Source organism: Calonectris borealis, chromosome 1 (assembly GCF_964195595.1).
Source record: "Calonectris borealis chromosome 1, bCalBor7.hap1.2, whole genome shotgun sequence".
Classification (NCBI taxonomy): Eukaryota; Metazoa; Chordata; class Aves; order Procellariiformes; family Procellariidae; genus Calonectris; species Calonectris borealis.
This window is the reverse complement of record NC_134312.1, coordinates 69784267-69797252: the sequence shown is the minus strand read 5'-3', so window position 1 is coordinate 69797252 and position 12986 is coordinate 69784267. Positions and strand designations below refer to the sequence as shown.

Here is a 12986-nt window from a genome sequence, read left to right as displayed (position 1 = left end):
ACAGGCAACCAAGAGTGGTCAGGAACCCTGGGGAACTTTCTGCTTCGCTGCTGCTAAGAACTGAATATAGCCAAGGGTCAGAGAAAGAAAGGTGAGGACTTGGCTCCTCTCTTTGGGCAGCAGGGCAGTACAGATTCGCACAAAATTTGTTCTACTGGATAGGTGTGCTCCACCCCCAGCTGCACCAGTTTCACCGAAAGTCTAAGATGATCAGTTATGCCATTTTCTGTTTTCTAGAGCATACATTTCTCCCATCAGAAAGGCAGGGAGAAGAGTACTATACTAGCAGAAGCGACAATGCCATGAGTGTCCTGTCCTGGTTTCAATTCCTGGTCCTGGTTTCCTTGTTCCCCCATGATGACAGGAGCTGGAAGTGCACTCAGGCCATGGATCCAAAGGGGTGGAAATGGGGGTGAGGGGGGAAAGAGGAAGAAGACAGAAGAAAGAGGAGGACACGTTATGCTCCTGAGCAATTCCTGCTATTAAGTCAACCAACCGTCAGGTCGTGTCTCAGTTGCAGAGGACAGGAAGGAGGACAGCAAGTCATCCATCACACGTTCCCTCACCTCTCCCCGCTCCCCCCAAACCCTCACCCTATCCTGAAAGATTTCAGTGTGATATGATTGTAAACAGTTAAGGATTCCTCCAGTGCTAAGCCCACTACAAGCTGGGCCCACCCCCTCCCCCATTATGTACAATACATTCACCAACAACAGAAATTTATTTAAAAAGGCAACAGGTTAAATTCTGTAAACTGGATCCAGCTCCAAAACACACACGTTAATACTACAAGTAAAATTCCATCATCATCCTCTTCCACCCTGAAAAATATACCTGAGTTTAGCAGTCAATGAAAGTTTCCGCCCCCACCCCCGCCCTCCCCACCCAAAAAATCCCTCAAACCCTGAACGAGACGCAGTCTCCGGTCACGGAAAGCCACTGGTTTGCGACGCTCGCCCTGCGGTGGCAAGCCAGCTGCTCGGCTGGCTGGGGCCCAGCACCGCTCCAGGTTTCCAACACAAAGGCTGTCGCGGCACCATGTTCCACGGACCCAGGAAGCTACATGCTGCTCGGGCGAGGGGAGGGTGGGAGGAAGGCCTGCCCCTCCTCCCCCTTGTCCAAATCACGTGTGGCTTTCGTCTTTGTGAGGTCCTTCTTTCCTCGGACTAGCTCTGGAAGAGGAAGAACAAGAATTAGAGGCTTTAACCGGCAGCTTCAGAAAGGAGCAACCTCACGATTGCATGCCACCAGTTCAAAGCTAGCGCTATCTGTCCACCCAGGTTACATTTTACAGTCAGCTAAGACTACAGAGACATCCCTAATTCCTCTGCAGAGCAGTAGTCCACTTCCCAGCCTCCTCCAGTGCCTCCCCCTCTCATCCAACACTTCACTCCTTTAACCGGTGGGAAGAGAAAGACTCGCATTTCAACTCTGCTCTCTCTAGCGGCCCTTACTTGATCCAGAGGCAACGCTGATGGTTTTTGTGGCGTCAAATCTTCCCGGGACATGGTTGCTGTAGGCATCTTCGGGAAGGGAACTTGAGCCTGATGCATTTGCATTCTGAAGTCAGGTTGAATGGAGAGAGTTTTAGCACATGAACATCAAGAGCAAATCCCATCTACTTGGTTGAATGCATACATACAACATTCGCATACAAGCATGCATCTTGTGTATTCTTCTTTCTGGCTTCCCCCCAAAACACAACCTTTAATCCATGCCACCCCCCCAATGGCTTAGTTGTAAGCCAAGCCCCCTGAATACTTGAGAAAGGACTGTCATGCTGGGACTATGACAAAACAGTAGCAGTCGAAGCACATTTATGAAATCTGAACAGGGAATTTTTGGAATAGCAGAATTTTCCACTCGGGAATAAAATGTGATACGCACAATCTCAGTGAGAAGTAATTTTCTGTGAGGGAAATTTGAGACAGAGAGGAAGGGCAAGGCAAGAGGAGGGGAAAAAGAGGGCAACATTAAAGTAAAGGAGTTCATAACAAGTTCATAACTTTAGTTAACTACTCTGCCCGGCTATGAGAAAGATGCAATAAACTTCTTGCAAAGAAAATGGTAAGAGCTCATTTGATTAAGAGATGCACAACCCTGGACGACACATTAACAAAACACTGTCAGATAAAACAAAGCACTGGTGTGGGGATGAGATGGATGGCACAGGCTAACAGGTCTCCATGATGGCTATTGCTACTTGGTTTTAAGGAGCTGCAACAAGATTTTCTCCAGCTTACAGAAAGGTCCAAGAGACCTTTTGCTCCAAGGGTCTAAGAGTCATCTGTTAGCCTCTCAGCAGCACTTGCCATCTCCTCTGACTTCAACCCATGTCCTTTCAAGGATATCCAACACTTATCGTCACCCAGGCATTGCCCCCCTCCCGCCTCGCCTTCTCGCAGAAAACACGATCTTACCCCGAGGGTCTATACAAGTCCTGGGGTGGCCCCCCCATGCCACCTCCACTGCCTCTCTGCTCCATCAGCAAGGCCTGAAAGTGACCTACGTTCTCCTCCCGGCAGCGGTACAGGGGTCCCTCCTGAGAGAGGCCATTGGCCTGGCCGGAAGCCGGATGATGAGACAGGTGAGCATTCATGGGCGATCCATACGTCCTGGGCTGGAAATGACCGGCAGGATGCCGGGATGCATAAGGAGAGCCAGTCTGTAGCATCACCCCATGGGGAGGGAAAGCCGTCGGGCCAAATCCCATCCCTGAACCCAGGTGCGGTGGGGGGGCTCCGTAGAGGAACTCCCCCGCTGCCACCGAGCTTTGCCTCTTCGTGGCCGCATTGTGGTTGTCCAAATCAAGAAACTCTTTGGGACTCTCCGGTCTTTCCTGGGACTCCTCGGACTTCTCGTCTTCAGGCCCCAGATCCTGCCCGTCGCTCGGAGAAACCTCTTTGGCACTCGCTACGTCCATGCGGTTGGGAGAGGCCAGGGCGGCGCTCAGTGCCTCGCAGCCCTGCAAGCCGCTGGTGGACCCCCGGTCCGGGAAAGGGGGTCTGCTCAGGGGCGGGTGGGCAGTGGGGTGCCCGCTGGGGCTGGCCTGGGGGTGGAGAGGCCTCTGCCAGTCCGAGTAGCCCTGCGGACAGGCGTAGTAGGGCGGTCGCTGGTAGTGGTGGTAGGAAGGCTGAGGCTGCGGCTGGTAAGGGTAGGGCATGCCCTGGGGGGGCCGATACCGGGGGAAGACACTGGGGTGGGCGCTGCTCGGCTGGAAGCCCCGCGGGGGAAAATGCTGGGGGTGAGAGGCAGGAGGAGGCGGCTTCCCCCCCATCACGGGGCCGAACCCCTGCAGGCCTGGGTTGATGTGGTACCGCCCGGCCGAATTCGGGTATTCCAGACCGGGCATGTAGAGAGGGTGGAATTGGTTGGGGGCAGCCCCCATGGAGCCAGCGTCCATGCCGGGGAGGCCGGTGCCCTGCCCCACGCAAGGCACGGCCGCTTCGGGCAGAGCCTTCCCCCCGCCGCAGAGGGGCTTCTCCAGCAGGTTGGTGGCTAGCCCCTTCCCCTCGGTGCCGGCTGCCGGCCCCTCGCCCGCTGCCCCGTTCTCAGGCAGGGGACCCCCTCTCTCGGAGGTGGGCACCAGGTCCCTCACGCAGCCCGGGCCGCTGGCGTAGCCGCTCTCCACCGGCCATGCGCCCTTGCCCTGCCCTGCCTTCAGGTCACCCTTCACGCCGGAGCCGTCCCCCTCCCCGTCCGGGGGCAAGGCGCGCCTGGTGCACTCCATGGGCAGGGGGGGCTTGGGATGAGGTAGGAGTTTGGCGTAGGCCCCGTCGGGAATGCCGATGCACTGAGCCTTCTCTTCCATGCCTGCTGGCGGCTCCACTGGAAAGATAGGGGGGAAAAAAGTCACGCATAGGTCTAATTTCAGAAATTGGCCCTCCCTGCCTGACACGCGCACACATGCTCACCCAAAGCACATGTCTCAAAGAGTAATTCCTGACAGCTTAACCAGGTCTACCAAAGAAGCCTCTCGGCATCCTCTTTTGCTGCTGACCCAAAGTTGTTGGGCAGCTCTGCCCGACAAGTCCCTAACATCTGGATGGAGAAAGCATCCCAATTTTGTGCAAATGGAAGAGAAAAAGGAGTGACTTTCTAAAGCCAGGAAGGTCCTTCCATCGTAAGTACTCTGAAGCCTACAATGTCCCGTCCTCTACTCAAACCTCTCTACGGGACTGTCGGAGCATGGCACCAGGACAACTGCTCTTCTGCGGGGCTGCAGCCTCCCTCCCACACTTATCACACCATCTTTCCTTCAGAGATCTCTAGCAATTCTGAAGTGTATTTTGGCAAAGTTAAGCGATCTTTAGTAGCTTCTTCTTTGAAAAGGGCTCTTTTAAAAACTCCTCATGAGGTTACACCTCTCTTGGAAAGATGGCACACGTGGACTGAACCCTTAAGATACAGGCCCGCTACAGTTTGCAAGCCACCGGTAAGTCGCACCTCCACTGGAGTAACATTGCACACGTGGGCTTGGTCTGACACACGGGTGTGCAGAGGCTGCCTAATGGAGAGGCAGAGTTGGGAAATACAGCAGGATCCACGTGACAGCAAGCTAAGAAGCCGGGGTAACGGCAGCTTGATTTCATGCTGTGTTGCCCCTTCTGGTCCACAAACCCCACAGCTTGGGCAGAAGCGCTACCACACACCGAGATACTGAGGAGCCGATCGCAGCCATATTTTAACCAACTGTGATTTGGTGATGTGGCTACTCTGCCCTGCAATCACTCAACGTCCTCCCCCCCGTCTCTGTTCTATATCCAGCACAGTTAAGTGATGATGACTTTTAAGCAATGCCACACAAGGAAAGAGTTTCCTCTTAGTGCAAAGCACACAAGGGATCGATAAAAGATGCAAGGGTTTTGATCTCTAGTTTACCAGCTAGAATTAATGAAAAAAAAAAAATTTTTTTTGATCTCTGGGTTTTTTTGATCTCTACTTTAGGTTTGTTTTATTTTTAAGGGTTTTTTTTGATCTCTAGTTTACCAGCTAGAATGAATGAAATTCAACTAGAAAGAAACTTGCGATGGCACACACGACACACTGCCATCCCACCTGAACTGACACGGCTGCTCAGGGGCTTTTGGGCAGTCCTGTTGTGTGAAGACTTTGAGATATTAAACTCACAAGGCACATGTGCATTTCAGAGGAGAAGCTGTACTGACATATACTCAAAGGAGTGTATTTAAACCATTTATTCACGTAACATCTTCTTTCCTTACCTAACTCTCTGCAGATCCAATTTTATATTAACTCCAAGTGAGTTGAAGCATCACAGCCTATGCTTTGCATTTGCACCCCATGGCAAGCTGATAGCTTGCAGGTATAGCTGGGACAGAGGGGACCTCTGGCAGACTACAGTGAAAAAAAAACCTTAGAAAAATCTAAGTGATGGCTGGAGCAGAAAAATATATTCCAATTTAGATTAAAAAAGACATGCATAAAAAAATGTGTGTCCCACAACTATTTAATCAAGATTTTAATTCTTTTCTAGAAAAAAACCTGCTTTTGTCGCTGAGCCTCAGCCACTGTTTAGAATTGACTCTGGTAAGCCTGAAAGTCAGGGCATATTTTTTGCTTCTCTAGTGGCGCAAATCCAAATAAAACCACATTTGCAGACACAGGTTTTGTGCATCTGCAAGACAGTTAAGTTTGGGACCCTACGAGGTTAGAGCCCAAGAGTAACAAAGCTGGCCTGGGGGTGCTCCCTCGCCCTCCTCGCAAGCGCACACCAGTGGGCAGAGGGTCTGCCCTGGCACGGCAAACGGTGATGCTGTGCAGCGGGCAGGAGGGATGCCTGGCAGCGAGCAAAGGGTCGGGCAGGGAAGGTCAAACGCGCTACAGGCAGGAACCGCCGCGTTGGCAGGCGGGCGCTCGAGGTGTTACCTTGGTTGCTCTCCGGCTCCATGGTCTGACCGGTGGGATCCTGCGAGCTCCCGTTCCCCACGATGGGTTTCGGAGGCTGCACGCCGGCGGCGGAGGCGGCGTGAGCCAGCTGGGGAAAGGGTCCGGGGAGGTGCGGCGGGGGCGGCTGGCGAGGGTGGTAAGGCACACCCGGCGGGCACACGCGGGAGGACAGCTGCTGCATGGCGATCATCTCCGGGCTGTCCATCATGGAGTCCCCACCCTGGCACCCTCTTTGAACCTGAGGCGGTCCCCCGAACAGAGTGGCCGGCGGCTGCGGCATCCTCTGGCCGGTGGCTTTCCCAGGTGGTCTGATATACCCTGAGGGAGGCACCCCGTGAGGTAGGAAGTTTGATTGCTCGGTCCACTGGCTGGGAGGCAGCGGTGGCCTCATGGCCCGGGGGTCCATCATATGACCCAGGGCGCGGGGCTGGAGCGAAGGCCCCGGCCCCATGGGCGCCTTCTCCTCCGGCCCCACGGTGCCCTGACCGGCGGGGCCATGGCTGCCGTTCCACAGGGCTGGGTGTGCGCGGTTCAGGTACTTGTAGGGCCGGTACATGTGCCCCGGGGGGACCTCCGATCCCTCCGGCGGCCTCACAGGGGGCCCGTTGTGCCTCGGGGGGAGGAAGCCCTGCTGGAACTGGGCCGGCGGGTAGACAGCGTCGGGCGGGGGGCCGCTCACGCGCCCCAGCTGCAGGGCGCCCGGCCGGGGGCCGAGGCCGGTGACGTGGGTCGGTCCTGCACACGCCTGCTTCTCCGGGGCGGCCAGCCTGTGCCCGCGGTGCTCGCTCAGTCCCACGGCCGGCTGGGGAGGAGGGAGAGAGAGAGACGGGGTGGGTCTCGGTGAGAGCTGTTGCACCAAGGAGGAGAGGAGACCTGCGGGTCCCGGGGTGCTGGATCCCTTGGCTGCAGCGTTTCTTACCTGCATGGCAAAGTGCTGGTGCTGCTGGACCGGGTCTCCGGGATGGGGCTCAGGCACTCGCGGCGAGCCGTACAGTTTTGTGGGATCTGATCCGCGCAGGGGACCAAACGTTCCTGGCACGGCTGGTCTCTGGGAGACAGGGAGGGGTGCGGGAGGGAGAAATAAAACAATTCATGAAGCGCAGAAAAGCAGGAGAGCTGCTGCAGGTGAGGGGAAGCCAAGGTTGGAGGAACTACACAGATGAGCAGACGGGCTTTTTGGAGACACCATGGAAAACCTTAGTCTCTTTCCTACGAGGTGACACAGCTCCCCTGCCAAAGGCACTTTCTCACACCCCAGCCACGTCTCCCTGCAGGCAAGGTTGCAATGCACTCATTTGCCACTCAACTACTTGGGAGCAAGCAAGAAAACTGGAGGGGGCAGTGGTTTGCTCCAAGGAGAGGAGCGGACCACAAGAGTATGCAAGCAGGACGATGAGGGAAATGTGCTGGATTTCCTTCAAAATACTCATTGCCTCCAGCTCTCCTACTGCCTCCCACTATCTGCATCACAAGAATCGCTCTAATAATTTTGTTTGATCTCTAGCTAAAAGGGCGAGATCCTCCTCTGGATCTCAAGAGGAGCAGCTGATACACCACACCACAAGACATCACTGGTTAAAATAGAAAAGGCAGTGAAGGATGGGTGAGGAACAGCTCAGAGGGGAGGCAGAACAGGTGGCATTCAGAGAAGAAATGTTGGGCTAAAGGGAGGTCACTGCTGCAGTCCAGGGTGGCCTTGTGTTTGATTTCGTTTACTGCTTTTATAAATACTCAAGGCAAAAAATGCAGTAGTACACAGATGGCACAAAGTTACCAGGCATCTGTAAACAATTGAGACAAAAAAAGACCGGCTTGTTTAGCATCATCAACTGGAGGTTAAGAGAGAAGATGTGACTGCTTTCCATGCACAACGGGGTAACTCTCCAAGGAGAGAAGAGAACTGGGGGAGCCAGGGCTGGCGCAAGCCCACACGGGGACGTGCTGACCATGGGAAACATTAGGAGACTGTTCCCAGCTAGTGTGGCAGAGACTGAAACTGTACCAGTTTAAATCTAAGGGCTGAAAAGTTTCAGCTGTAGAAACCATAGCCCTGACCCTTAATCTCTGGAAAAAGGTTCTTGCCACGCAGTAGGGATTTCACAGTAGAGAGCTTCATTCCCCTGTACCTCCCTCCCTCTGCAGACCTGATGGGTGAAGAACAGCAGAAACTGCTCCTTACCATCTGGCCGGGATGTGGCACAGGGCTGGGCATGCCCCCGTACTGCAGAGATCGGGGGAAACCTCGCCCATTGGAAGGGCCCACTTCTCGAGGAGGCTGCATTGGGTTGCCACTTGGATCCTCTGCAGAGGATGAGGAGAAGGAGGAGGAGGAGGAAGAGGAAGAAGAAGCAGGAGCCCTGGAAGTAGCTCGATATGGTGGAGGTTTTCCTCCATTTTCCAGGCGTTGTTGCCTCTTGCCTGGTCCATCTGGGTCTCGCGACCGAGTCCAAACACTGCCTGTGCTGGAGCGGCCAGTCCGCCGGCTCCTCTTCTCCCGTCTCCCGTCTTCTCTGATCCAAAACTCCTCATCTGTGTCTCCATCTTCCCCAGGGAAGTGCTTCATCATTGCTCGGTGGAAACACCTCTCTAAGTTGTAAGCCATCTTCGTATATTCTGCAGTCAAAAAAACCCAACAACATCAGGGACAGAACCTTATAGAGAGAAACAATTAAGCAACATCAGACTTTCCCCATCAGATAAATCATCTCCCCTCTACAAAGTTTCTTTGAGGAAGACTTTTGTTTCTAATTAGTCGACTTTGGTTTACATTCTTAAACTCGATAGGCAACGCAGCACCAGATTTGTTCAGTAACCCCACCAGAGGACAGGCACATAGGCATGACAAAGTACCATTACAGCACGGCCTGCAGAGTCAGCAATAACTCCGTGTTCCAGCATAGTGCCAAAAGTTACATTACGAGAAGCACCACGTCTGCTCGCAGAGATGCGTGACCTGCACAGTTAGCCAGCAGAGTGCTGAGAGAAGAAATGTGAACTTCCAGCAATGCTATTTGATTACATTCAGAGGCTTTTCTTGGACTTGTTCAAATCTCTGCTGTATGCTACAAGACAGGAAAATCAGCAAATGTATTTATCCACGTAGAGTTTCTAAAGCACTTGCTGACCCTGACACAAAAGCTATTGCTAACACCAGTGTCCCCATTGCGTCATTTCCACAGGACAGTTCTGCTCCTAAGGGAGCCCCCCCCCAGAAGGGCTCCTACTTTTCATTGGAGTGGATAGGAAGGAAAAGACGTGAGAGGTGTTAATGACAAGGGCTTGAAGCAAATGACTTTCCAGTTGTTTCCACTAAACTAACCCTGAAGTTCCTCGGGAAACAGAGCTCTCCCAGTGGCAGTGCAGGAATGCTTTTACTTGGGGTCCACAGTGACAAGCTGAGTAGCTGTAACTATTTCCCTTTCAAGGTGGTGCTGGTGAGACACAGTCTGCAGTGATGACCCACCATATGGGAACGGATTTCTTACCTAAGCAACATGTAGAATTCTAATTGGCATGGCAATTAAATCCAGAGTTTCCCATTTGCAAACTCATGTTGTTCATTCAATAGCCAAGGAATCTAAAATCTACATTTTCCATCCAAAGGACTACAAGCTTGCTTCATTCCTCACTTTTCTGTGGTACTCAGCAAACACTGGGAGCTAACCAGATTCCAATGCTTTTCAAAGTCTGTTACGTATTATGAGAAAAAAGGGCACACAGACATACACAAGCACACGAAGGAATGAGCTCAGAAAGAAACAGACTTTCTTCTCTCTGTATGTTCTGCCTTCACCATCTCCCAACATGGGAGCCCCTTAGTATGCCATGCCCCAATTCAGCATGATCAATTTGTGCTAAAAACCTTGCTAAAACCCCAGGCCTTATTACTCAGGAGCTCCTACTCTTTCGTCCGGCCTCCCAAAAATACCCTGAAAAAGAATAAGTACAAATCAAGTACTAGTCAGTAGGAAGAGATCACTTCTTGCTTTGACTGAGCACTGCAAATAGATGAACTTAGCATCTTACTGCTCTTACCACTGCCTTCACCATTGTACTTAAGACAGTTCCTGAACATGGTCTTCATATCGCCCACAAATTCTTCCTTGGTGCAGTACTGACCTCCATTCAACTTCTTCTCCATGCTAGAGATGTCCATGGGGGCCTGAAATGCCACAAAACCTCCCTTCAGTTACAGCAAGCGTAGCGGGGCTTACGAAGTTGCATAGCTAGCCTCCTCACAGAGAGGGGATGGGGAGCAGAGGCTGCTCTCCTGAAAGGCAGCCTCTCATCTTTGGTTTCCTTGACTTGTAAGGCTAGAAGGGACTACTGGAGCCATGCAGTTTGACTGCGAGGGTAACACAGCCCACAAAACTTCAGAACACTTCTAAAAAACTGCATCCCGGTCAACAAAGTGCATCAGTCAAGATGGCTGGACCACTTTCCATACCTTAATGATCTGGTAGTAGTTGGGAGCATACGATTCATCAACGGGCTCCAAGAAGGGCCAAGAGTCCTTGTGAGCCTTTACCACATCTAGAACTGGCAGTAGCAGAAGAAAGGTGAATGGTAACACACACACGCCCAAGGGAGTATTTCCCTTTGAGCAAGTCATGCAAAGGGGAAAGCTGGGGCAGGACTAACCTTTGTACATGGCTGTGAACTCATCGTCCAGTTCAAAGCTGTAACGGGAAGCGCAACAGTGAATATGCAGTCTGAGGACATATAAGACATGCTCTCATACTTCATCTTCCCTTCCACCCCACGCACAGTGCCATAATGCTGACAAATAGGCCTCATCACAAACATTCCTCTAGGATGGACCAAATCCAGATGTTTCTCAGCTTACTGCTCGCTGTTCTCCAACCTCACTTCTCCCTCCTCATTCCTGCGAACGATCACACTCCTCTCCTTCCCGTACTCACTACTTCAATGCACTCGCGTGCTGCATGCCCAGCTGCATACTCACAGATCCTTGGTCCTTCGCTCTTCCCTGGTAGGGGAACTGGGATCCAAGTGGGAAAGCTCAGGGGGGAGCTCCTTCCCCTGCGCCAGCAGCCAGGCCCGCTCTTCACGAAGCTTCCTCCTCCTGGCCCGTTCTGCAGTGGGGAGGGGGGAGAGGTGAAAAAACATTCAGCGCTCCTTGTCAACAACATCTTGCAGGGAAAATGAAGGCAGCTCCTGCAGCTTTCAAGAACTCCAGTGAAACGTTCTTGTTCTTTCAGCAAAAGCAGCACCAGCACAGGAGCAGAGGAGGTGAGAATACAGCGCACCATCAACATGCCTCTTCATTTTCCCTTGACTTTACAATCACTGATTTTGAAGCATTACTGTGATACAGATGCTCCCCTAGGCAGCTTCCAGACAAATTCCTGACCATGGCGTGGTACAAAGAGAGAAGTTCAATGCACAGACCTAGGCATAGATCAGCACTATGGAAAGAGCTGGCTTGTTAAGTTACCATCCTTCAGATGCTTCACCTCAGCCAGGTGAACTCAAGGCAGCTGGTTTGGCACTGAATTGGATGAAGAGCAGTGCCGAGGGAAGGGTGAAGTTCTACCAGCTGGGTGGCAATGGGTAACCGGTGTCATTAATATCCTCCACCACCATGGCTAGCTTTGGGAAGATTGCTCAGGTAGGCCTTCACGGCCAGCAGCCAGAGCGAGCAAGCTGCCACACAGGAGGGCCACTGGGACAGCTTTGGTTTAAGAGGTGAGAGACAGGAAGAAGCAACACTGGTAATATAACCTGTGGTTTGCAACCAGACAGCTGGCTAACAGATTGCTTCATAATAGAAAGTTTATGGGCTCTTATGAACCTCATTTCCTTTTTCTTATAGGAAATCTGAATTCATTTGACTTGCTAAACACCTGCAGTTGTACCAACTTTCTGTAGGAGCAGAATTCTGTGAAAGTAATGTTCAGGGAGAGATGTCATAGGAGTAAGACCCCAGAAAACAGGCCACATCAGGAAACACCCAGAGTGAAAGAAAGATGGGGGAGACTTGGCTAATACCCTCTAGCAGAGGCTCCATCTTTGGAAAATGCCAAAGACTCAAGAAGCACCAGCTCTGGTGGAAGAGTATTAATTTACTGTCTTTGTCAGTCAAAACCAAATTTGGGATGGGCGTCGAGAGCACAAGAAAACTAGGAATAGCTACAAGGTGGGTATTTCCAGGGACATCCATGGCCAGATATGTCAAAGACTGGTAAAAGAAAGTCCAAATTTCCCGTTAGAAGACTCTGGGTAGCACTGAAGTTGGGAGAACAGGACTTGCATCTAAGATGTCCTACAGAATCTACTAGCAGCATCTATTATAACATTTAATGATGAGAAGTCCAACATCAAATTGCAGTTAACAGAGTTTATCTGAGTCTGTCCAAGCACAGGTCAGTACTTCATGATTCTTTAGTAAAATTAGCATCACTTAGAAGACATTGTAATGGATGCCTAAGTGAGAAAGCTGAGAAGAACATGAGGTGGTGATTTGGGCAGCAAAAGGAAAATCTCATGGCAACAGCAGTCAAGAGGTGAGGTGATGTAGATTTTAGAAATCCATCAAGGCCTGCCAATGATCTGACCTGGTAAACTGACAGGAGTCAGGGAGCGCTATCCTCGTACCAGACTGGACCTCAGTCAGGATTAATGGCAGGTTCCTCTACCACAGCAAGTGATTAATACAGCATGTTAAAGATCACTGGCAGAGCTCGTTTTCATGCTGTTGGTCTGGGCTGAGTCCTACCCAGCAGCTTTCAAAATCTAACCAATGCTCTAAAAAGTACCTCAAACAGCTAGGAAGTCGTACGTGCGAGAGAGAATGTTGGAGCAGCATCTGGGAAGAGAACTGGGAAACTCTAACCTGCTGTTGTGGTAGAAATCTAGAAAGCTGCTTTAACTCATAAATTCAGGGAAGTACAGATGGACCCAGCAGGAGGCTCGCTACCTGGGGCGTGCGTTGGAGTAGGGGGAAGTGAAATCCCAGCCTGGAAACAGGAATGTGGTCTAAAAACAGGCATACAGTCCAAAACCGAGAAGCAGGTGAAGTGCTGATGAAGTTCATCAGAGAGCAGATATTTCAC

General features: G+C 51.8%; 1 protein-coding gene across 1 annotated transcript in view; it reads right to left on the bottom strand.

The window, feature by feature from the left end:
• Nucleotides 1-896: 896 nt before the first annotated feature.
• The window catches only part of CECR2 (CECR2 histone acetyl-lysine reader), a 97820-nt gene continuing 85730 nt past the window's right edge, over nt 897-12986 (bottom strand). The window contains exons 10-19 of the mRNA XM_075159525.1: nt 10877-11006; nt 10552-10589; nt 10358-10449; nt 9946-10072; nt 8090-8523; nt 6830-6958; nt 5890-6712; nt 2421-3828; nt 1455-1560; nt 897-1172 (exon numbers count right to left, since the gene is read on the bottom strand). Of these exons, the coding sequence (XP_075015626.1) occupies nt 1167-1172; nt 1455-1560; nt 2421-3828; nt 5890-6712; nt 6830-6958; nt 8090-8523; nt 9946-10072; nt 10358-10449; nt 10552-10589; nt 10877-11006 (3293 nt within the window). The 3' untranslated portion in view covers nt 897-1166. The remainder of the gene's footprint in view (nt 1173-1454; nt 1561-2420; nt 3829-5889; nt 6713-6829; nt 6959-8089; nt 8524-9945; nt 10073-10357; nt 10450-10551; nt 10590-10876; nt 11007-12986) is intronic.